Source organism: Corvus moneduloides, chromosome 26, assembly GCF_009650955.1.
Source record: "Corvus moneduloides isolate bCorMon1 chromosome 26, bCorMon1.pri, whole genome shotgun sequence".
Taxonomy (NCBI): domain Eukaryota; kingdom Metazoa; phylum Chordata; class Aves; order Passeriformes; family Corvidae; genus Corvus; species Corvus moneduloides.
In genome coordinates, this window is record NC_045501.1 from 4,572,298 (window position 1) to 4,597,437 (window position 25,140).

The 25,140-nt window shown below is 51.1% G+C and overlaps 1 protein-coding gene across 1 annotated transcript in view; it reads left to right on the plus strand.

Moving 5' to 3' along the window:
- Nucleotides 1–25,140, plus strand: part of MYO1D (myosin ID) — a 155,589-nt gene that overhangs the window by 62,203 nt on the left and 68,246 nt on the right. Inside the window, exons 15-19 of the mRNA XM_032134297.1 lie at nucleotides 2,225–2,391; nucleotides 7,023–7,230; nucleotides 21,242–21,465; nucleotides 22,687–22,831; nucleotides 23,310–23,414. Coding sequence (XP_031990188.1) covers nucleotides 2,225–2,391; nucleotides 7,023–7,230; nucleotides 21,242–21,465; nucleotides 22,687–22,831; nucleotides 23,310–23,414 — 849 coding nt within the window. The remainder of the gene's footprint in view (nucleotides 1–2,224; nucleotides 2,392–7,022; nucleotides 7,231–21,241; nucleotides 21,466–22,686; nucleotides 22,832–23,309; nucleotides 23,415–25,140) is intronic.

Genomic DNA, 25,140 nt, shown 5'->3' on the forward strand with positions numbered 1-25,140 from the left:
TTCTTTGAACATTTGCATTTCCTCGTATCTATCCTTTAAATACACAAAATCTCCCACCAGGGGGGTTCTGTGCCTCCTTGGTCCTTCTGGGCTAAACCCTCAATTCCTCTGAGTCACATTTGCTGGATTTTTGATCTTTCTTCTTCTTTCCTGCACTGACTCACATTCCCACTTGAACTGCAGTGCCCTGGCTCTGTGAGATGCTCAGAGAACTAGAAATTTGTTGGGTTTTTTGTCTTGCAATTTTCCTGTGCCCTTTCCTAGAAAAACATGGATTTGCCTCAGGTTGGCTGGAACACCTGGATCTCTTTAGCCCCACAGTCAAATCAGTTTTTCATTCTTTATTGACCAACTCTTTCTGCTTGCTATATGTGGAACTTTGCATTTGTTCTGACTAAATTAATCCCTTTTTTCCCCCAGATCATTCCTCCCTTTTGTTACTGTTGTGGATTTTTGAGGCCATCCAGGAGTGCTGGAACAGAACAGGCTCCTCTGGAGAATTCCTGGGCTTTCCGTTTTGGGATCCCTCAGGTTCCTCAGGGCAGCATTAGAGATGGTTTCACAGGCATTGGCTTCATCTGGTCCAGGTTGCTGAAAGGCCATTCCTGGTTATCAGCTGTGGTTATCAAAGGTGACATTTTGTCACATTATGATGTCACCCAGGCTGTGTATTCCCTTTATCCCCATGTCAGATGGCTGTGAACTGCCTTTGGAATGCTGCAGTTTGTGTGTATCTGTGACGTCCTCTGAAGGTCTCTGGTCATACTGGGACCTTCTGAGCTCACTGGGATCCTCTTAGAGTTCTCTCTGAGGCTGAGGCTGGGTGGGCTCTGCCAGCCTGCAGGATGTGCTGCTCCTTTTGCAAGGGCTACTTAAAAAGTTTTATCTCTTAATGTTAGAAGAATAAAATTTGAAAAGCTACAGTGGGCTTTCTATGAAGCCGTGCCAGGGGAGGGTCAGGCTGGAGATCAGGAAAGGTTCCTCCCCCAGAGGGTGCTGGGCACTGCCCAGGCTCCCCAGGGAATGGTCCCAGCCCCGAGGCTGCCAGAGCTGCAGGAACACCTGGGAGTGGTTTGGACACCGTTCCCAGGGATGCCCACGGTGGGATTGCTGGGGTGTCAGTGCAGGAGTTGGACTGGATGGTCCTTGGGGGTCTAACTCAGAACATTTTGTGGTTCTATGATTATTAATTGCTTTTCCACACCAGCAAAGTTAAAAGTGGGATAGCAAAGGCCAACCAGGACGAGGAAGAAATGACTCCAAAAGTCAGTGGGATGGAAGTACATAAGGTTAAAGGCTTTGTAACCCCCCCTCAAAGGCTGGTGTGGTTACAGATCATATTGGCCTAAACAAAAACTGCCTTTAATCTCATAAAAATAAAAGTAAACATCAAAATACTCCAACAGACCTGTGTGGGGTTTATCTCAGGGTGCAGGAGGGCTGGCAGGGAAAGGAGTGTGACCCCGTGGGACTCACCTGGACATCCAGGGTCGGCCCTGGCAGCACAGGGCAGGACCTCTGCAGAGTGGAGTAAAGGCACCTGTCCCCACTGCGCCTTCCCTGCCCCCTGCAAGTCCCGGGTGCTGCAGGAAGAGGAGCCCATGTGCTGGTGGCCTGTGCTTGTTCTGAGGAAGGGGTGGCTGGAGGCAGCTGGGTTTGGGGCTCCATCTTTTCCATCGTTCAGCCGTGTTGGAATTGGGGGTATCTGACTTGGCTCAGCACAGGTAAAAGTGGTGGAGTGACCAGGCTGCTTTTGGAGGTGATGCTGGGAAAGCTCTATCCAACAGGGCAGTGAATTCCATGAATTCCACGGGTTTGATATCCTTTCTGAGGACTGGTGTTGTTATCCTCAAAGTAGAGGAGGAGGGGGATGTGGTGCTGGGTGGGTGCACAGCACAGGCCAGTGGAGCTCCAGTGGGGAGCACATGGGTCCTGTGAGGGGTCATGGCAGGGTGTGAAGGAGGGGAGAATCAGCCGGGCTGGAAAAGACCTTTGAGGCTCATTGAGTCCAACCTATGACCTAATACCACCTTGTCACCCAGGCCATGGCACTGGGTGCCACATCCAGGCTTTTCTTAAACGCTGTTATTGTCACTTCCATTTTAACCTTCTGATTCCTGCTGAGCAGCCAGGCCTCGTGGGCTGGGCTCACAGCTTGTGCAGGAAGGGCTGTGTCTGCACAGAGTGTTCTGCCCTGGTGACACTGCTGTGATCTGTCCCCCAGGAGCCCTACTACGTGCGCTGCATCAAGCCCAACGACAAGAAGTCCCCGCAGCTCTTTGATGAGGAGCGGTGCCGGCACCAGGTCGAGTACCTGGGGCTGCTGGAGAACGTGCGGGTGCGCCGGGCCGGCTTCGCCTACCGCCAGACCTACGAGAAGTTCCTGCACAGGTGAGAGGCTGCCAGGCACTGCGCAGTGCCTCGGGCTGGGCTTGGTTTAAATCAGCTCCTGGATAAGCTGAAGCAGATCCCACACGACCATGGATGCTCTGGTTCACCTCTGCTGAGGTGCTTGTGCTGCTCAGGCTCAGCTCCTTATCTGCTGAAACTCCCTGGCTGTGTTACTCTGCAGCAGGAATGTGTAATGAGGTGCTTCCCCCGAGTATCACCCTAAAACCTGAGCTAATTAACTGGTGTTTTCTCTCTGAATTGTCTGATTGTTGCAGCGAGAGAGACACACAGACGTGGTGTGTCTGGGGGAGCACGTGATGGTGCATGGTGACATTATGTGGGAAAAAACCCTGGACTTTAAAACTGGGGATGGTATCATGACCCCATTAAATGTGGTTTTGATACTTCTTGCCCTCTTAATTCCTGCCAGACTTGTGACAAATGACATGTTTTAGATTGAAATTTGTCTTAAGGCTTCACTAAATTGATGTGGGCCCTGCAAGTTCAACCTGCTCAGATGGAACAGTGAATGGAGATTTTGTTCTGTTATTGAATCAGGTGAGAAAAGGGCTGTGAGAGTCGAAAAAAATTAAACTATCCAAGCAGGTGGGATGTCATGAGTTAGAAATTAAGTGCTGGTGAAAGATCTTTTGCTGTTCACAGTGGAGATTTGCCTGGATGTATCATAATACCCAAGGTGGAATGAAAGGCTCTGGCTTCCTAAATCCAGTCTGCAGCACTGGGGATCGTTCCTGAACCATTCTGCAGTAGATAGAGTGTTCTTTCACCTCACATGTGGAATTCATTACAATTTACTCTTAAGATTTGTGTAATCGCTATTAATATAAACAGCTGCTTGGTTTTTAATGAATGTTTGATGAGCTCCCGTGAGCTCCAGCCCAGCAGTGTTTGCAGCCAGGAAACCAAATCAGTGCATGGCAACTGCTTCAGCTTTTGGGCTGCTGGAACAGGAGCCCTGCCCAGCCCTGGAGTGGGATTTGACATCCAGAGTGAGGGATCAGACACTGTGTGTGTGGTGTTGCTCCACGCCTGGTCTGCAATGGCTTTTCTAAATTCAAAAAAGGAGAAAAATATTCCTCTGGCCTGGATATTGTTTTCAGGGTTTTTTTCAATAATTCCTGGTTCCTTGTCTTTGGGTGAGCCATTCCCTCTTAGGGGCTGGGGGATGTGATCTGTGGTACAAGCTGCACATTTCTGAGCTGGTTTTGAGCAGGGATCACACGGGGTTTCTGTTTCTTTATATTTCCCAGGTCTACTGGGACACTGGGAATGTGGAGGGGACTCCAGGCCCCTCAGCTCTGGACTCCTGCCCTGCGTGTGGGGCAGTTTTAAGACAGATCTTGAGTAACTCACAAGAGGCAATTTTGGGATGTAAATTCATCATCTGTTTGCTTCCATTTGCAAAGATACCATGGAGTTCAGGTCCACAAACAGACATTTAACTCCCTGACAGGCCCCTGAGGCTTTCAGGTGTTCTGAGCCCAGAACAGATCCCTGGGGTTTGTTTTACTAATTCCTCTTAGGGGCCAGGAGATTGAGATCAGGATATAGAGAGATAAGAGGTAACACATATATATAAGTTATATATGAGCACACGTGTGTCTGGTTTTTATCTATATGTGTATATAAACTCAAAAAAATAACTTCTTTTTCTGGAGGAGAGGAGTTTATTGATATTTAGCCCTAAATCCTGTAAGGTAGTTGGTATCTCCTCTCTCAGTGGGGAATAAAATGAAGCACAGTTAAGACCATTATAAATGTCCTTTCCAAGCTTTCCTTGGATAAAGAAAACCTTCCTTTGAGCTCTGTGCAAGCCAGGCTGCCCTTTCCAATTTGAAATATGTTGTGTTGGACAAGGAGAAGTTGTCCCTTCCCGTGGTCACAGCATCGGCCAGTTGGGTGGCACACGTGGCACTGACACAGATGGGGGTGCATTCTCTTGGTTTAATATATAAATTACCATCAAAAAAAAACCCCAACAACTGATTTGGTTTCAGGAAGGGGTTTGTGAGTGTAATCCAACCCTTTCCACACAGAGGCATCCATATGCCTATCCCAGGCCATGTCAAACATAGCATGGAATCAACCCTGAGAGCTGTGAACAGCAGGCTGGCAGGGGCCAGCGAGGCCCAGCTGCAGCTGCACACCCAGTATTGTTCATTAAAGCTTCACCATTTAGTGGCTTGCAGAAATCTTGGTTCTTAGGAGAGCTGGACTGGGAAATGTCCAGGAGCAGCCTCATGCATGTTGGGTGTTTCCATAGGGAGGTACAGAGGGGAAGGAGAAACAAAAGGTGGCTGGAAGGGGGTGTTCCATGTCTGAGTGACCTTAGAAGCTGTGGGGATCTGCAAGCAGGAGAGGGGCAGGGCTGTGGTGTCAGGGAGCAGATTTATTCCAGACTCTGCCTGGCTATAATTAGTGCCAGGCCAGGATTGTGAGTGGCTGTGGCATCCAGGCTGTGCCCTGTGCTGCGGGGAAGGAGTTGGTGGCATTGTGTGACACGTGCTGTGGGAACAACGGGAACAGCTGGAGAGCTGGGATATTCCACCTGCTGTGGCTGGGAGGGAGGGGGGCCATTGGCAGAGGGTGTCTCTAATGCCACAGCTCGGGTTGCTGTGGAAAGGAGGAGGAGGGCTTGACATGTGGGGCAGGTTTTCAGTTCTATGGCATCCCTTCTCTCCTGAGCTCCTTGGTGGGGCAGGCCTGGCTCATAGCCTGGGTCCCAGCCTGATCCATAGCCTGGGTCCCAGCCTGATCCATAGCCTGGGTCCCAGCCTGATCCATAGCCTGGGTCCCAGCCTGGGTCCCAGCCTGATCCATAGCCTGGGTCCCACATGATCCATAGCCTGGGTCCCAGCCTGATCCACAGCCTGATCCATAGCCTGGGTCCCACATGATCCATAGCCTGGGTCCCAGCCTGGGTCCCAGCCTGATCCATAGCCTGGGTCCCACATGATCCATAGCCTGGGTCCCAGCCTGATCCACAGCCTGATCCATAGCCTGGGTCCCACATGATCCACAGCCCAGATCCCAGCCTGATCCACAGCCCGGATCCCAGCCTGATCCATAGCCTGATCCAATGCCTAGGTCCCAGCCTGATCCAATGCCTGGATCCCTCATGATCCACGGCCTGGGTCCCACATGATCCATAGCCTTGTCCACAGCCTGTTTCCCAGCCTTGTTCCCAGCTCGGGGGTTTGCATTACCAGTGCTTTGCTCTTTTATTTTTCTTTTTGCTAACATAAGTGTCTCAAGGTGAGAGATTTTTCCCAGTGAATGATTTATTGCAGGAACATTTTCCTGATGAGAACAGGGAAGAGACTCCAGCGTGCAGCATTGATGTCCCGTGTCCGTGTGTGTGAGAGCAGGAATGCTTCTGCCAGCACGTGCTAAATCTTCTCCTGGGAGCCTGAAGGGGGGTTTATAATCCTGTTTATTTATCAGTGAGATCCCTGTAACCCCCGGGGATGGTGTTCCCTGCTCAGGCACAGTGTGCACCTCCACTTTCCCCCACTTCCACGGCGTATTCCAAAGGCTGATTTGATGAATGAACGCGGCGCTGGGATGTGTTTCCATTCAGGCTCTTCGAGGCTGTTCCGAGCCTCCTGCGGTGCCGCCACTCCCAGGAAAAGGGTGATTGTGAGGCCGTTCCAGTGTAACTGAGAACTGAGAGTGTCTGAAGCATTGAGATTGATGCCTGCCTTGGCTGGGGGCTTTGAAGTGCGAGGTGGCTGATCTCGCTGAGTGCTTGTTTTATTTAGGACACGGCTGAGGGTTCCTTTCCAGGGAAAGTGTCTATTACAGCTCTTATTATGTCCATAAATCTTATGCAGAAAATTCATTGTTGCTTTTTGCAAACGCCTGTTCCCCTAATCAGCATTTCCTGGGCTGGTAAATCTTACAGAGCTCGGGCTGATCCCGGTACTTCGGGTTTGATTTGTAGATGTCTTCGTTCCAGTCTGCATCTCTCTTTAGTGGGAAAACGAGTTTGGGGACTGAGGATGGGAGGAATGGCTGGCCCACAGTTCCAGGCAGTGTTTGCACACATTGGGGCAGTCAAAGCTCTGCTGCTGGGGCAAGTGACAGAGTTTGGTAGAAATGGCTCCCAAAGCAATGCATGAGAAAAAATTACTTGCAGAATTTTTAAATCCAGGTTTTCTGACAAAGCAGTTGGTTGCAGGTGGCTCCTTATGCAGAATGTGAACAAACCAAAGCTTTCCTTCCTCACAAACAAACCCCAAACCAAACCAAACAAAACCCAACCAAACAAATAAAAATTAAAATTGGATACTGAAGGTGTGAATAATGGAACAGACAAATCTGCAGGAGGCCAATGCTGAGTTTGTCCCCTTGCATCAGTTCAGTGCTGATGAATTCTGCCCCTCCCAATATTATTTTTCAGCATCTCACAAAATCATGCCTCTCCTTTAGTCATTTTTCTTGTCTTTTGAGGATCATGATTCCTACAGAGGATGTCTTGAGACTCTCCCATCTGTACTCAGTTTTATTACAGTTTAGTTGATAATTTTTTCCAAAACCAGTTGAAGTTTGGCCTTCTCGAGCACCTTGGTGGCAAGTTCACATTTGTAAATTGTACCTTTTAATTCCAGGTACAAGATGATCTCTGAATTCACTTGGCCCAACCACGACCTCCCCTCAGACAAGGACGCTGTGAGGAAGCTCATCGAGTGCCACGGCTTCCAGCACGACGTGGCCTACGGCAAGACCAAGCTCTTCATCCGCACGCCGCGGACTCTGTTCACCCTGGAGGAGCTGCACGCCAAGATGCTCGTCAGGATCGTCCTCTTCCTGCAGAAGGTAAAGCTTCCAGCACCTCAGAAACTCAGCTCAGGTTCCTTAAACCACCCTTGCTCTCCTTTCTGGCTCCGTTGCTGCACAGATTCCAGACTGCTGCAGTTTGGTCACTGCTGGATATTTTCAGAGCTCTTTCCATCGTGCTCTCTGTAGCCTTGGTGTGGTGGGAGCTTGCTGTGAGCTGTAGCACCTAAAGAGTTGTTCATCACTGTTTAAAAACTTGCTCTGTTCTCAGTGGAGAGAGCATGCCTGGGAGCTTGAGGGACTTTTATGGCTGAAATGTAGAATCACAGAACTCCAGGCTGGTTTGGGTCAGGAGGAACCTTAAAGACCAGTCCCACCAGGCCTTGGCACAGGATGCCCAGAGCAGCTGTGGCTGCCCCATGCCTGGAAGTGTCCAAGGCCAGGCTGGACAGGGCCTGGAGTAGCCTGGTCAAGTGGATGGTGGCCTTGCCTGTTGAGCTTTTGATGGGATACCCTTCCTTCTCGGACCAGGGTGAAAGAGCAGAGGAGGCTGCTGTTCTGCTAAGTTCTTTATTTCACAGTCTCACAGCTTTCTTGAAGGCAGAGTTCAAGGGGGTTACATGATGAAGCCAAGCAGCAACAGCAAACAACAGGCAGAAAACAGCTTCTAATTTTAGTTTCCTCTATAATTTTTTTCTTACAGAAGTGTGGATTATATTTGTTAACTGACCAATAAGATTAACACACAATTCTAGTTTTCCTTTTCTTAATCTATCCTGGTCTAATTCTAGCAGTCGTGAATCTTACACAACCGTTACATAGGTATTACACAGATTTGCCTGTACAGTTTCTATCAGCTCTTACTGTTTATGTGAACACTCGATCTAAAAAAATGTGAACAGTATAATTCTATCTAGATTTTGTCTAAAGTAAAGAATTCTGTGAAAAGGTAACGCTGGTGCAGCAAGAACTGTGTTTAAGGTCTCTGCTGCAGCTTTTCAATGTTTAAGGCACTTAGCATATATTTCTACTAAAAGTTAAAAATCTATATTTCTATTTCACTTTGGTGTGGCTTCATGTATCTCAGCTTGTCCAAAGGTTTTAATTCAACCCCTGTGCTTTGGTTTCCCTCTGGGCCTGAGTCGAAAGAAGCTTTCAGTCCAACACCTGCCCATTGACTGGGTGAGCTTTCAGGTCCCTTTTAACACAAACCATGGCCTGACTCTCTGTGTTAGTCCTTGCTGAAAACGGTGTCTGTACGACACAGATCTGTCTGGCAAAAAGCAGAAATGGTGGGGCTGACTTTGCCCTGTCAGGCAAAGTTGATTAGTTCAAGACTTTTAGAAATTAATTTGTTAAAATGTGTATCTTCTGTGAAATTCTTGGAACCTGGGAAAGAACAGAACCTCTGATCCCATTCCTGTCCTTCACAAATAGAAACTGCTGACAGATGGGTATAAAAACTTGACACGGCAAAAGCTCCGCAGGGAGCACAGGTTTGCACAAACTCTCCAAACCTGATGGACAGAATGGGGAAGAGCCTGAAGGAGAAGTTCCCCTGGGAGCTCTGAGTTCTGTGGAACACTCACATTTGTGGTGTCTGCAGTGCATTGGATGTGATTCCCTTCCTGGAAAGCCAACCAGTTTGGCCAGTGTGGGAGCAGAAAGCATCGAGTCCAGGGTCGGTCCCTTGCTCTTTGTTGTGCTGAATGGTTTGTGTTTAGTAGGGAATTCTGCACCTTCTGTGTGCAGTGAGTTTTTCCAGAAAGGCCAAGCTCAGGCTGTGGAGGATGCAGGCCCTGCCTGTCCCTGAGCTTTGTGCTTCAGAGTTTTCTTCCCTGCTCTGAGTATGTCCTGCTGCTGAGCTTCCTTGGGCTGCTCAACATCTTCTCCCACCTTCCTTCCCTGGAAAGGGCAGCACTTTTCCAGAAGCTCCATCTAGCTTATTCTCCTGGGGTGGCCTGGGGCTGATCTGTGGGGCCCCCCACACCCCCTGGGAGGTGTTTCTGGATCCTCAGCTGTGCTTTCCCCATACTCACCGGGGTTTCTGGGGAGGAATTTCCTGCCTAGAGCCGCTTTGGTGCTTTCTGGGAGGTCACAGCTCTAACCCAGAGTCTCTTTCTTCCCAAAGAATGGGGTGAGCTAATGAGCTCCTTGTGGAATAAAGCTGCAGGGGGGACTGCTTGCTCCCAGGTGACTCCAGCTTTCCTATTAAACCAGGGAGGAATTGAGGCGTGACCTTTTTGGAAATTGCAAGGTGCAGCTACTGGAGAATAACTTCAGAGCCCCAGGCCGTGTTGCTGTGGGAGCAGATCATGGCTCAGTGAGCTCCAAGCTCCTCCTTCAGATAAATCCAGCGAGAGGCACAATTTCAACAGCAACTTGTCAGTTTTGTGAGTTTGCTGCCAGCTCCAGAATTACACAGTCTGGGCTGGGATCTGGACTGGGCTCAGCATCAAAGAGAGCAGGGCAAAGGATTTTTTTGCCCCTGGAAGGTAATTACCTGCTTAGGAGTAATGGATCAACTCCCTGGCTGCACGAAGGCTTTTGCTGCTGTGGTTTTGTGTGGCATCAGGTGTGGAATAACTGTGGTGCTTCTGGGGGTTTCCTTGTTGCCACAGTGAGCAAAAGTGATAGAAATTAAAATGCTGGTGTACGCTGTCCTGTGGCTTCACAAGCCTCTCTGCCCTGTGTTCTGCTCTCCCTGGGTGGAGAGGGACCAACATGAGTCTACCTGAGGACTGAAGTAGGACATAGAGGCATCTTTTGTTATTTTTCTGTGAGAAACCTCCAGGGAGGTTCTAACTTACCTCATAAAGGATTTGTGGGGAAAACACAAACTCCTTCTCCAGTGCTTAAGGTACTGAGGACTCTGGAGAAATCTGGATATCCTTCTGGAGCTCCTTTCCTGTGGCTGAACCCTCTCTGCTTGCACTCACTGGATGTTCTTCAACCAGGCTCTCAAATGCTGGCAAGAGGATGCAGAGAAGCTTTTCAAAGTCCTGGAACTTGTAGCTAAACCGAGAAACACTCAATGAATCATTAAATGCTTGTTAAACAGCCCATCAGCTAAAGAGCAGGTGTTGAGCTGATGTCTGTAGGTATGAATTAGAGACCTTGTGCAGTGTTAACTCTACCTGAAAACGCTTGAGTTTGTCTCCAGTTTCAGTGTGTCTCTTATTCCCTGTTAACTCTGCTCCCAGCGCTGTCTGGGATCCCTCCCGTGCTCTGCTGCCGGCAGATGGGGCCGGTGGAGTCGGGCAGTGCTGGAAAAGGAGCAGTCAACAATCAAAAATCAGACCAGAGGAGGGATCTGATGAGGGCTTCTCTGAGCTCTGAAAGCATCAAGGCAATTTTGCCTGTCATTTCTGTTCTCAGCTTGCTTTCAATTGTTCATTAACAACTCATGGGGAAATGTAATTCTTGCTCTTTTCCTTCTGTAGTTTTGCCTGTGAGCATCAAAGGCTGAGGGAGGCAAACTGTGAGCATATCTAGAAGGACTTGATTTTCTTTTAAATAACTGAGCCTTCTGTTGCATTGGAGTTCCTCAAATTTGAATTTAGGAAGAGGGAAAGATGAGAGGAGATGAAATGTGGTGTTGTGACAATGGGCACTTGTGTGACACAAGCTGAGGCAGATGTGAGGAGCAGCCTTAGAGCAGCTGATCCCAGCCTGGGGCCCAGGGGTGTTTTCCTCTGCACAGGAATGAGTGTAAGTGAAAGAATCCACATTTAGCAGCTCTGTTTCTAACGATGTGTATTCTGTGGCTTATTGCTCTCCTGCAAATCACGAGGCTTTCCAGAAGGGATTCAGTAATTACTGGAGAGCTTCATCATCCAGTGACCCCTAACCCTGCAAACAGGGCTGCTGCCTTTGTGTAATGGTGCTCACGAGTTTGGTTAAATTGAATTAAAACTGACTTCTAGTTTAAATAGATAATTTTACTTTCTTTTGTTCTATATCTCCTGGATGTCTTCACCTTTAGATTTATCTTCCACGCTTCTTTTTTTTCCATGGTAAAATGTCAGTGAGATTCCAGGCTGTAATTTTCCTTCTGCCCCAACGCAGTCAGTGAGCAGATGTGATGTGATTTAACCGTGGCAACTTGCTGGCTCCAGGAGAATTCAGCAAGTGAGAGCTGTGTCCAGTGTCACAAACCCCATATGGCAGCAGGGACGTCACACCAAAGGGTCACTTCAGAAGCCCCAGCTGAGATTGCTTCATGTGGTGCTTAAGGGTTTATTTGCTGTACCTGCGCTCCTGCCAGCTCTGGGATTGTCACCCTGAATGCAAATGGAGCAGCTCTAATGTTAATCATGCAAATAAAAAATAAAAAAAACCCACTGCCATGAAGCTCTGCTGCTTTTCCTGCCCTTGGAAAGGCTCCCACAGGCTCATTAGCTGTGCAGAGCAGAGCTTTGTTCGGGGAAGAAAGCCCGGGCAGCCGGCACGTGCGGGCTGCGCAGATGATGGCTCCTGTCACTATAATTTACTGCACTATTTCGGTGTCATTTTATCAGGCCGGCACAGCTGCATATGGAAATCGCTCCCGAAATCTTCCTGCCTGGCACGGAGGCAGCAGGAATGTCCTTGAGTGCAGCCCGGCCCCTCCTGGGACACAGCCCGGCAGCGGGGGGAGCCCCGGGGGGCAGCGCGGCTGGGAGGGGCAGTGCCGGCCCTGGGACGTGCCCTGGGCATCCCAAGGTGTCCTTGGGCATCCCAGCGTGTCCTGCAGCCCTCATGGGCTCTGCAGAGGCCCGGGAGCTGCCATCACCATGGCAACGTTCCCCAACCCACGGGGACAGCAGCACAGAGCCATGGCTGACGTGTCATCATTCCATGTCATCATTCCATGTTTCACCTTCCTGCTCCAGCCCCACGAGCCCTGGCAGCTCGGGACACAGGGAAGCCTCAGCCACACAGGGAAGCTTCTCCATGGACACAGGACGTGTTTCCTGTCGGGTTATGGAGGGGCAGGAGCAATCCAGTGGGGGCTTGGGCCAGTGACCCAGATAAAAGGGATGCAGTGGATTTGCCTCTGGACTCCAGGCTTTTTCCATCCCGAGGGAGTGTTTGTGAATGCTGACTATCAGCGGGAACAGGTCTATGATGACATGTGGATTTGTTTCCTAGACCCAGGCTTTGATCTGGAGAGGCTTTGGCAGGGAGGAGCTGTGACAGGAGATGCTGTGGCTCCTTCCCAAGGAGCAGGGGGTGGGAGCTGCCAGGACCAGGAGGAGGGAAGGAGGAAGAGCTGGCTCCGTCTCCTGCACCAGCACTGACTGACCGCAGGTTTTAGGCTGCTGCAGCTGCTGTCAGATGGAACGTCCATGGACACCATGGTTGTGCCTCCCAGAGGGACAAGCAGGCAGTGCCTTGGGAGCAGCAGGGCCAGGGTGCACCGTCTCTCCTGAACACTTCCTCAGTCCCACTGGATTCAGGATGACATGAGCGGGGAATGGGTTTTTCCATTCAACAGCACCCCCTGGATTTGTCCTTTCCATGTCCCATCAGGTTTTAGGTTTTGCAGCTGCCTTTGGCAAGCTCAGCTGGACACTGCAGGGGGGGGACCTGGCTGTGTTTGGGTCCCTGCAGGCACCAGCCTCACGTGGCACCCTCAGTCCTGCACCAGCATGGCAGGATTTCACTCAGGACTGGAAGCGTGAAGGAGAGAGAAGCTGGAGAGGGACTTCCAGCTTCACTTCCACTGTGAAGCTGGAAAGAGACTTTTTGCAAGAGCAGGGAGTGCCAGGACAAGAGGGAATGGCTTTAAGCTGAGAGTAGAATTATATTGGACATTAGGAAGAAATTCTTCCCTGTGAGGCACAGGGTGCCCAGAGCAGCTGGGGCTGCCCCTGGATCCCTGGAAGTGTCCAAGGCCAGGTTGGACAGAGCCTGGAGCAACCTGGGATAGTGGAAGGTCCCTGCCCATGGCAGGGGGTGGCACTGGGTGGCCTTTCCTGTCCCTTCTAACCCAAACCGTCCTGTGATTCCTTGACTCTGTGGACATCTGTCACATCCCTTCTCAGTCCTCTCTTTCCATGAGAAGTGTCCCAGGTAATTTAATTTCTCCAGGTTTGGAGGTTGTTCTGTGCTTCTGGCTGTCCCTGCAGCCTTTACCAGTACCAAACACTGAGGGTGAGGAAATGACCTGTGGTTCAGGACCTTCAACATGAAAAACTCTACCTTGAATTTTCATGGGATGAGAGAATTTTCCTGCCTCCCTTTGATGGCAGCAGCTTTGTTCTGGTGACTGGAAACTTCACTGCTTCCCTGACACTGGAGCTTTGGCAGTTCCCATAATCTGTTGATACAAAGTTGGCTCCTTCCCACCACATTTTCCTTCCCTGGACAGGGAGGTGGTCACAGCCCCGAGGCTGCCAGAGCTCCAGGAGGGTTTGGACAATGCTCTCAGGCAGAGGGCAGGATTGTCAGGGTGTCTGTGCTGGGTTGGATGATCCTTGTGGACTCCTTCAGGAGATTCTGTGATTCCTGGTGTTTCAGAGGCAGGAAATCCTGCAGAGTGCAGCCAGGATTAACAGTGTGTCCTGTCAGGTCCATGGGACACCACAAAGGACACCCATGGACCAGCAGCTCCACATGGGGGGTGGTTGGGAGCTTTCCCAGGGTTTGGAATCTCATCCCTGTCCCAGAGCACGGGGAGGGGTTGCTGCAGCCATGGCTGAGCTGCAGAAGGAGCTGCAGGAGGAAGCTGGAGCTGAGACGTGGCTGCATCCCACACCTGGGACCTGCTGAAGCACAGCTCCTTGGGTGATTTTTATGTTCATTATTGGACACGCTCTTGTTAGTGCCAGCTAATTAATCTCGGAGTGGGACCCTCCTCTCTTCCCAGCCTCTGGAATCTTGTTGCTGTTAAGCGAATAGAATGAACATTGTTCAGCTGACTCATGTGAAAAGAGAAAACAGCTCTCAGCAAATGCAGCAGCTCTTCCCCCTCGCTGCTCTCTGAGGTGATCGGGGAGCTTTTGATTTCAACTCTTTGCCCCAAACCTTTGTGGGATCCGCATTCACTCAAACTGGGAAAAGGCAGGTCACAAACTGGGGCTGTGAGCGGGGTCTGAGCCACTCCATCCCAGCCCTGCTCTGCGAGGAGGTGACCCTTTGGAGCAGGCAGGAATGGGATCACTGAGGATGGGAGCGTTTCTCCGAGGCCCCGTGGCCGCCGCGTGTGCGGCTCCTTTGCGCTGGCACAGAAATATTTAATAACCCTGCCCGTGTGAGAGCCCCCAGAGCTGAGCAGGGAGCTCCGTGCCTGCGTGAGTGATGGGGTTTGTGTGGTTCTCTCCAGTTGGGCTGCCTGGAGGGCAAACCATGAGCTGGGGCACATGGAATATTGATCATGGAGCAGTCCGGGCTGGGCCGAAGGAGGGTGGTGGGAGGAGGTGTTTGTGGTGCAGCCGGAATGGAGGAGTTTTCCAAGGTTTGTTTCCTTGCAGAACTGCTCCAAAATACAGCTCTGGGGTTTAATTTAGCCGAGCTGGGTTTGTTTGCTGAATCCTGGGCATTTGTTTGCTCGCTCATGTGTTTGGACGGGGAGCTGTGTGGGTTTTCTGCACTTGTAGGGATTGCAGCATCTAGGTCAAATCTAGATTATCCCTTTTTCCGTGGAAGATGCACAGGCGAGGCGATCCCTGCATCCTGGGCCCACCCTGGCTGCTCTGCTGGCTTTCCCAGTGCTCTGCAGGGCCCATTTCATTGTTTTCCTTTATTTCTACCCCTTTTTTTCCCCTTTTTTCAATAGCACCTGGAACAGCCTGCAGCCTGCAGACAAGGCTGTAATGCATAGATTGGTGTGGAAGATTTATGTTCTGTTGAGGTGATGGATGTGACCTGGGTGAGGTTTCTTTAATCTTAGAAACTCTGCTAGAAGCTCACTGAGGTTTTTAAACTGATTCCAAAGGTGTGTTCAGATCTCCCCTGCCATTCATCTAAATTTTAATTTATTAAATTTTAATCAAAAAACACGTGAATTAAACATTCTTTAGAAAAAAAAAAAAATCAGTGCTTTCCCTAAGATGGGATGTGTCTCCTGTTTTGGGTGGATGCTGTTTGTGCAAGTCCCTGGTTTAGAAGCTGCCAAAGCAGCTGCTGCACTGGGAGTAGTGGGATCATCCCTGGGATCACTGCTGGGATCACTGAACACCCGGGGCTGTGCAGGAGGAGATCCCTTGGTCTGGAGCTTTTCATGTCCCCAGGGATCACTTCCACCTCTGCGGTGCCTTAACTGAGGGAATAAAAGGGACTGGAGGAAAGCCCCTGGATCCCTGGAAGTGTCCCAGGCCAGGCTGGGCAGGGCTTGGAGCAGCCTGGGACAGTGGGAGGTGTCCCTGCCATGGCAGGGGTGGCACTGGGTGGGCTTTAAGGTCCCTTCCAACTGGGATTTGGGATTCCGTGGTTGATGTTTCTATGAAATATCCCATTTTAAAGGCTGTGGAATTGGTAGAGGTCTCTGGAGAGTGAAGAAAGAACAAGGAACTCCCTCACTGGGAGCAGCTGTAGAAATAAATATTCTGTGTAATGTTCAGGAATTTCAGCTGTGTTCAGACTTTGTTTTTCTAACCTTTTCCTTTCTCTCTATCCTTCTCTTAGCCCTTTAGTCCTGGTTTCAACTGCCCTCCTAATTTTTCCTCCCCTGAATTTTAGGAGGACAAAGCATAGAGAAGCCAAAGGTATTGAAAGAGGTGAGGGGAGACTGTGGGTGAGGGCTGGATGGGGGAATGTTGTTTGGTTTGTTGCTTGGTTTATGGTGCTGTTTGAGGGGGGTTAAGCCAAAAACCTCCTTTTCTTTCCATTTTCAACATGATCACCATTATGTCTCTGCTCTTGTGTCCGTGATTTGCTCATGGGCCCTTCCCTGCCTGCTCACATTGAGGAATCAACACATGCTGCTGGCTATTCCCCTCCCCTGCCGTGTCTCCTCGGGCTCTCCTTGTAGGGACAATCCATTCCGTGTCCTGTCCCTCTGCTCCTGCTGGTCCCTGGGCTGGGCTCTGATCAATGGCACAGTCGGCTGCCTTGGAGTCTGCTCCACAGGGGTCACTTGGAAAACTGTCACCAAACTGGTTTTTTTGGGAGCCATCGAATCCTCCGCCCCCTCCCTCATGCCCCACACGCATCTCCAGCTCCTCATCCCTCTGGAATGTTGCCAGACTCTCCTGGTGTCCTCTGCCTGTGGTGCTTGGCTGACAGTCGGTGGCTCCATGTCTGTGGTTGGGATTTGGGATCTGGGGAGGCAGATGGCTCTGGAGCTGGAGCTGAAGCCGTTCCAGCAATGTCACTCTGATTTCAGGCTCCTTCTGCCCTGCGGCTGATTTTTGCTGAAAGATACAGGGACTTTGCCTCTCGGAGGCTGCTGCTCCTCTGTCAGCTTGGGTGGGAGCTGGCTCGGGATTCGGGAGCTGTCAGGGCAATCTCGGGAGGTCAGGCGGGGACAGGGGGATCTTCAGTCTCATTCCCATGGGAAATCAGCTTAACCAGCAGGGAAAGCTACAGAAGGGGGAAAGGGAAGTATGGATTTATTCTTGCCTGTGGGAGGGATGACACAGGGCTCTGCCATCCCAGGCTGCTTTACTCGGGCTGTGAGGATTCTCTAGATGCAAGTTCTGAAGCCCCCAGCTGGCTGGGGTATGTGGCTGGGTTGAAGTGGGAATTAAGGTGCCTCTGACTGTCAGGTCTCAGAGGGGGGATCTTCTGGATCCCTTTGGAACTGGGCATGAAAATCCCTTGGATCTTACCTTGGGTGCAGAGGCCCAAAGGAGAGAAGCAGAACCCTGGATGCACAAATCCTTCTGTGGGGGTTTGGCCCTCCTTGGCCCCCAGACCAGAGCAGGACCTTTGCAACAGGAGAATCTGTTAAAGGCCAGGTAAACTTCCCTCTGGGAATCTGATGTGTTTGATTTCATTGTACAGGGCTCAGTGTTCTTGAGTTATGAACTGGAGGTGGGGGAGAATTGAAAAGGTGCATTGGGCAGAGCTCTCCCAATATTCACACCCAAGGAAGGTGTGAGTTGGCAGGAACACTTCAGCATCCTGGAACTGCTTCTTCTGGAAATGCACTGGCACAGGGTGCCCAGAGAAGCTGTGGCTGCCCCTGGATCCCTGGAAGTGTCCAAGGCCAGGCTGGATGGGACTTGGAGTATCCTGGGATAGTGGAAGGTTGCCCAAGGCAGAGGGTTGGAAGTGGATGATTTTTAAGGTCCCTCCAACCCAAACTCTCGTGTGATTCCATGATTCTGTGATCCTTGTTTGTCTGTCTATGTCCTGCTGCTCACAAAGTACCTGCCCAGCAGGGAGTTTCCTGCTTTGACACCTCCCCTTGTCCCTAGGATTGACCATTCTATGTTTCTGGAAGGCTCCGTGGGACCATCAGGCAGCCAGGTCACCGTGGCAGCTCAGCATTACTGAGGGGCTGCTTTGAGCTGCAGTGAGCCCTGCAGCGAAAAAGAAAACCACCAAGGCAGAAAAACAGTTAATTTAAAAAATATTTGTCCCCCATTCCCTGGGAGAAGTTTGTCCTTCCCTTTGACTGTTTCCTCAGCTTTGAGGCACTGCCATGGTGCTGTGGAAGGTCCTCACTGGCAGGGGGTTCTCCAGTTATGACAACTTGATTTGAGAACATGCTTTTCATTAATAGTTCACTGTGTGTGTAGCCAGGGGCATGCCTGGGCTGGATAATTGGATTTGGGAGGCCACTGTTTGTACAGTTGTGACACCTCTTACTGTGAAGCCAATTTCTGCAGCGATGCAGCTGATACAACATCGGGGCAATCTGTTCCAGCCTTTGTTCCAGGGATGTCTGACTGGTGGAAAAAGTAACCACAGCGAGAGACTTCCCTCAACAGCAGCTCTGCTTCCAGCCCAGGGAAGCAAAATCAAGACCTTGTTCTGTGTCTCAAATGGTCCAGGGAAAAGCTGACAGACGTGAAGCTCTACAAAGTCTTGAGCATCTTACACGGATTTGCTGTGTGTGTTCTGTTCTTGAGATCCTGTGTAACACCCAAGGGCTGTTGCACTGCGGCCCTGAGCCCTTTGTTCCTCATTTCTGTTCTTACTAAATTCAAAAATGAGAAGTTGGCAATAGGGTTTTGCCCAGTGGATCTTGTTTATTGTCCATACATCCCTTACAGGTACATTTTATGCCTCTTCAGCCTACGCTTAACCTTCTCAGGCAATCCAAATCTTCTTTGCTTTTCTTTAAAAAAAATTTCCCCAGTACCATTTGGATGCTCAGTTTTTGGATCCTAGTTGGTGATTCTGTCAAATTCAGTTTCAGAGGCTGCTCTGCCCTCAGTCAGGGAAATGCCAGCTTTAATCGAGCCTTACACGCTTTGGGTGAAATCCAAGCCTTGTGCAAATCAGGTTTAGCCAGGAAGCTTCGAGCCTTGGGCTTCCCAGCAGCTCTGAGGGCCTTTGCGTGGCTGAGGCTGCACCAGATCTGAGCTAAAGCCACCGTGGTCACCGAGTGTGGTAGCAGTGACTGCTGGGCACAGCACGGGGGCTGCAGGGGCTGCTGCCTTCCCTCTGTCCATTGAGGGATAAATAAGGAACGTGTTGTGCATTACTTTATCTGCACACAGGGCTGAGATCCTCAGCCCCAGCTCCCTGGCTTTGGTTGGTGTGCTCAGTCCAGCACTGCTGCTTTCTGCTGTGGCTTTCGTGCCTCCTGCTCTCGCCTTTCCCTTCAGTGTCCCCTGTCCTGCCTGGCTTCCCCAGCTCTTCCTTCAGCCACTGGAATGCTCTCTGTTCCCTCACCCTCCCTGGGAGAGCGGCCCCAGCAGGGGCTGGGGCTGGTACGGAGCTCGTTGCCTTCAGTCACCTCGGCTGTGTTGGGTTGTGCTCAGAATCCCAGAGTGCTTTGGGTTGGGAGGGACATTAAAAACCATCCAGTCCCACCCTGCCATGGGCTGGGACACCCTCCACTAGAAGGGATGTTCAGCCTGGAGAAGAGGAGGTTCCAGGGAGACCTTAGAGCCTTTTCCAGGGCCTAAAGGGGCTCCAAGAGAGCTGGAGAGGGACTGGAGACAGGGGATGGAGGGACAGGACACAGGGAATGGATCCCAGTGCCAGAGGGCAGGGATGGATGGGATATTGGGAAGGAATTATTCCCTGGGAGGGTGGGCAGGCCCTGGCACAGGGTGCCTGGAGAAGCTGTGGCTGCCCCTGAATCCCTGGCAGTGTCCCAGGCCAGATTGGACGGGGCTGGGAGCACCCTGGGACAGTGGAGCTGTCCCTGCCCATGGCAGGGGTGGGACGAGAGGATCTTTCAGGTCTTTCCCAACCCAAATTATTCTATAATGCTGTGATTCTGTGTGGGCAGGACTGTGCACGTTCTGGGCTCTGTTCTGGTGTGTGAGAGCACAAATGGGCTCCACTGATGGGTTTGATGCTCCATAAAGTGCTGGGTGCTCAAGCAACTGCCCAGGCTCTGCCAGAGCTCCACGGATCGTGTCTGTTTGGAGTGGGAGACATCCCCCACGGGGACAGCGAGGCCGAAGGAGAACAAGGAGGGAGAACTCTGTCAGAGGTTGAAGAGAATTTCTCTGCTTTTGAGGGGTTTGGGACCCAAAATCTCTGTGTTTCTCTTTAAACTTGGGATGTGTGGAGAGGAGCAGCCCCTCACAGCTCTGCACTGATTGCTGCGTGAGCTTTCCTCAGCTGCATGGCAGGACTGTCAGTGAAGCTGTCAGGAGAACCTCTGACATCAGCTTCACAAAGCAACTGCCATGTTGAAAACTGCCTTGGGTAATTAATTAATCCTTCTGTAAATAGGGGCTTGATGTGCACCAGCAGTGCTGTGGGATCTTTTTCAGAGGGAAATAAAGTCTGTGACAGGACTGTGGTGAGCAGGGAGGCTCTTGGCAGGTGCAGGAGGTTCGTTATCCTTCCAGTTAAATTCTGCAAGGAAAAAAAATCCAGTCTGCTGCTTGGTGGGTTGTGTTGGAGGGTGAGTACAGGTGGGAAGGGATCCCTGGGGAAGGTGCTCGGGAATGCCTGTTCCTCTTGGCTGGTTCCAGGATGGAGCAGCACCTGCCTCCTTCCTTCTCCTGGGGCTGCTCCTTAGCAGCTGGTGGCTGTGCACTCTCACTGTCCTGTCAGCACTGGAGCAGCCTTCCAGCACCACTTCCCAGAGTGGCCCCTGGCAGGGGGTGCCAGGAGAAGCCCAGGAGCTGCTGTGTGCTCTGCTTGTGGTGCTCTCCAGGCACAAACACAACTCACAGTGACACTGGAGAAGCTGGGCCCCATCCCAGAAGTTTGGGGGATATCCTTTGGTTTGCATATTTGGTTGTTTTTCCACACATGACCAGAATAGATACTCCCCAGGCTATTTTCAGAGCAATCTTCTTTTAATCAGAGTTAAAAATGCTTCTTTGTTCTCAATTAGCACAGAGTCATGGAATGGGCTGGGTTGGAAGGGACTGGAAAGCCCATCCACATCCACCCCCTGCCATGGGCAGGGACATCTTCCACTGTCCCAGGCTGCTCCAAGCCCCATCCAGCCTGGCCTTGGGCACTGCCAGGGATCCAGGGGCAGCCCCAGCTGCTCTGGACACCCTGTGCCAGGGCCTGCCCACCCTCCCAGGGAACAATTCCTTCCCAATATCCCATCCATCCCTGCCCTCTGGCACTGGGATCCATTCCCTGTGTCCTGTCCCTCCATCTCCTGTCCCCAGTCTCTCTCCAGCTCTCCTGGAGCCCCTTTAGGCCCTGCAAGGGGCTCTGAGCTCTCCCTGGAGCTTCTCCTCTCCAGGTGAACACCCCCAGCTCTCCCAGCCTGGCTCCAGAGCAGCGGGGCTCCAGCCATTTGATCATTTCCATGGCCTTCTCTGGATTTGCTCTAACAGGTCCATGCCTTTCTCGTGTTGGGATCTCAGTCATAGACACGCTGGTTTTCAGTCATGTTCTACCCGGATTTGATTGGCACTGGGAAGTCCCTTCCCTTGAAATAAAACTACAAATCTGTGTAATACAGCAAGAGAAAAGCAAACAATTCTCCTGCTCTCCCTGCTGACTCCGTGTGTCCCTGGCACAGGTGTGGAGGGGCACGCTGGCCCGGCTGCGCTACCGGCGGACCAAGGCGGCGCTGGCCATCGTGCGGCACTACCGGCGCCACAAGGTCCGGGCCTACCTGCGCGAGGTCGTGCGGCGCTTCCAGGGCGTGCGGCTGCTGCCCGACCGCGGCCGCAGCATCCCCTGGCCCGCCCCGCCCAAGGTGCTGCGCCGCTTCGAGGAGGCTCTGCAGGACATCTACCACAGGTACGGCCCTGCTGCCCCATGTCACACCCACTGCTCGCCCCAGGGGACACCTGGCTGAAGGATGTTGGTTGGGTGGCGCTGGCGCTGTGCCGTTGAGCAGGCAGATAATTCTGGTCCAAACATTTAGTGTTGAGTCACAGAATCCCAGGATGGTTTGGATCTTAAAGCCCATCCAGTTCCACCCCGGGCCGTGGGCAAGGGCACCTTCCACCAGACCAGGTTGCTCCACTGTGATGAACGTTGTGTTTCCTTCCCTGGCCCCTTCCTTGGCCCCTTCCCTGGCCCCTTCCTGGGCCCCTTCCTGGCCTTTCTGGTTGGTTTTGAAAGGAAGGAGCAGCTGCTCTTGGATGAGGGGGAAGAGAAAAAGAATCTTCTCGGTTTCCTCAAGACTCCTGGTAGTAAGCCAGTGTTTTTCTGCAGTAAAATGAGTGATGTTCCCCTGGCCACCCATGTTCTGTGTGCAGAACAGGTGTTTGTACCTTCATTAAACCTCCCAGTATCTAAAGGCTGGGCATTTTTTCTCTGGGAAGCTGTAGGCAAAACAGTTACAATTCCAGTTTGAGAAATGACTTCGGAAAGTGGCTGAACAAGAGAAATGTTGGCTGGAAGGGCTTTCAGAGATCTCCTGTCCAGCCATCAGCTTTCAGCGCAGTTCCAGCAGCTCTAGATCAAGTCAGCTTTGTTATTTTCCCCAGCTGTCTCTTTCAGGAGAGACATCCATCCACCCACAGCCTGTCTGGGGAGAGAGACCTGCTTTCAGAATTAGCTCAATTATCAGAACTACAGAATTTTAGTTGCTAAAAAGTCTTTTTATAGCATTAATCCTGGAGCTCTGGTGCTGCTGCTGCAGGCTGGGGTGTGGTGTGGAGCAATGGATGGGCTGCCCTGCCCTGCCCCGTGGTGCAGTTGGAACTGAAGGGCCAAATTCAGCTGTTAAAGGAGAATGATGCTGAAAATGAGCCCAAAAATGAGCTTAGCAAACACTTCATTGCAAAGAGATGTACCAGTGGTTGACTCATGGGTGTGGGATGGGGAGTGTGGCACCCAGACCTATCAGGGTTGGATGAGCCGTGACTTTAAAACATCTTTAAAACCTTTGCAGCTTTAGGAATGCTCGGGAAGGACTCTGAGGGTGTCCTCGTGGTGCTGCTCTGGCAGCAGGAGTCCTTCCTGGGTGAGCTCCAGGCTGTGGGGCTGACCCAGGCCTTGGTTTGGTGGCAGGTGGAGAGCGGCCGAGCTCATCCGGAGCGTGCCCCCAGAAGCGCTGCCTCAGCTGAGGGCCAAGGTCGCTGCCATGGAGCTGCTGAAGGGCCACAGGGCTGACATCGGCCTCCAGAGAGCCTGGCAGGGCAACTACATCGCACTGGTGAGTGCAGGGACCTGGGCTCAGGGTGCTGGAAGGGGGGAAATTTGGGCAAATGAGTGCTGGTTTCTCGGGAGGAAAAGTACTTGGAAATTTGCTCTGTGAAAGGGTTTCATGTGGGTTCAAACTCTTGACTTCCTCTGCACTGGAAATGACTTTTGTGAATCCTGAGCAGCACCAGCAGCATTAAAGCAGTGCTATCAGCTGGCTCTGCAAACAGGCAAAGCCAGACCTCACGGGGAGACTAAAATGCTGGATGGGATGGAAAAGAGCAGAGACTGAACAGGAACAAAGAAATTCTCTCTGGGCAGGTTTGCTTGCTTCCCTCTACTCCATCCTTCCTTGGAGCATTTTGGTGGGTCAAGGTTTGGTTTCCCAGAGCACAGAAGGGTGGAGGGAGCCATGTCCCAGCCGTGCCACTGCCAGCCCCTCTTCCTCCAGCCCCCCAAGGAGAGTCCTGAGCCTGTCTCTGCTCTTCCAGAAACCAGACAGCCCCCAGAGCTCGGGCTCCTTCACCCCGGTGGCCAACGAGCTGAAGCGCAAGGACAAGTACATGAACATCCTCTTCTCGTGCCACGTCCGCAAGGTAACGGGGCTGGGGCGTCCTGGGTGCCCAGTGGGAGCAGGAGGTGACCCTGGGGATGCTTGGGCAGCAGTTCAGAGCAGTTCCAAGGAGCTGCATCAGGGATTTTTTGGGTGGATACCTCCTGCACCCGGGCTGGGTGGCTGCTGGGGCCTCGTTGCAGGGAGTTGGAACTGAATGGTCTTTAAGGACCCTTCAAGCCAAACCTTTCCATGATTTCATGATAAAATCATTTCATTCTGCATAACTGGTTTGGGTCTGACATTTTTCATAGCGGAATTGGGTTTTTTGGTAATTTCATTGGAAGGTCTAAACAACTAATTAAAAAACCAGACTTGCTTAATTGTTGTGGGTAGCTCCTACCGATGCTGATTTGAAATATCTGTCAGGGAAGGATATTTTAATTTTACAAACCCAATTTTAGTGGCAGGCCAGGGCTGTGGATGTTGAGGTGTTTTTAAGAAGCTGTATATTCTTTTTATTTCTAAATATTGCAGTTGGTCCCCACGTGCACAGTTATTCCTTATGATTCTGCAAATATTACATCTGCACAACTCATTCTGCAGCACAAAATCTCACTTCATAATAAAACTTTGCCAGTGGCAGCGAGTTGTATTGTTTATTCAACAGCAATTGGTGTTTATAAAAGTAGAAATCTCTAATTGGTTTCCAAGCAAAAGCATTTCAGTGGAGTTTGATGTTGCTGTGAGCACGTTCTCTGTGAGGACAGGGTTCACTGCTGGGGTGGGTGCTTTGGGTGAGTGGTGGTGTCAGGATTAAAGGAGGAGTGGGCAAGTCTGAATCCAAAGTTCCTCTTTACAACCTCGCAGCTCTTGGGCTGAGCCTCCCTGAGGGACAGAGAAATGCACAATTCCCCCTGGCTTTTTTCAAGTTAGGCTGAAAACAAAATAATTCTTCTTCTAACTCATGTAATGAACTGAGTCCAGTTGTAGTTTCTGGCTAAACTGGGATAGCTGTAAAAAGGACAATATTTAGTCATGAGAGAGGTGATGATGGGAATTGTGGGTTTGGATGGGAATGGAGTGATGGTGAGGGGAATCACTCGGGGTCTGTGTGAGATGAACACAGCGTGGGAGTTTTATCTCGTTCACTGTCATGCAGCTTTCCAGCCTTTAAGTCCTTGTGTTTCTCTTGCTCCTGGTTCAGCTCTCAAGGACAATCTCCTGCACAAGCACAGGGCAAAGCAGATTCCTGAAGTACAGATCCACATTTCATCCTGTTCCATAAGTGCAAGGACAGAGCTCCTGCCTTCAGACAAGTGTCTGAGCAGCATTTGTTGGTTTTGGTGTGTGAAGGAATCCCTGAGTATTCCAACAGACCATGTTTCCGTACTGTGACTGTGCTGGGAAAATCCGGTTTTTGTGGGGTTTGTTGCATTGAGATGCCAGCACTTCAACAGCAGAAGCAGAATGGGGATGGAATAGGTGTTACCCACCATAAAGTGGATTTCTCCTGAGCCTGAAAGACTTCCAGTGCTCTCAGAGGCAAAGCTTTAGCTGACTGGGGGTGCATTAAAAGGGCAGCTCAACTGAAATCACAAATATTGCAGCGTTATAGACCTGCAGCCTTGTGGTTTTTAAATTATCTTGTAACTTCTTTTTCCTTTTGAAAGGTTAAATTGTTGTTGCTTTCTTCTCTCAGAGAGGTGGGACTTGATCCCCTGCTGGCCTGCTCAGTTAGGGATTCCTTGGCATGGCTTTGGAGCCAT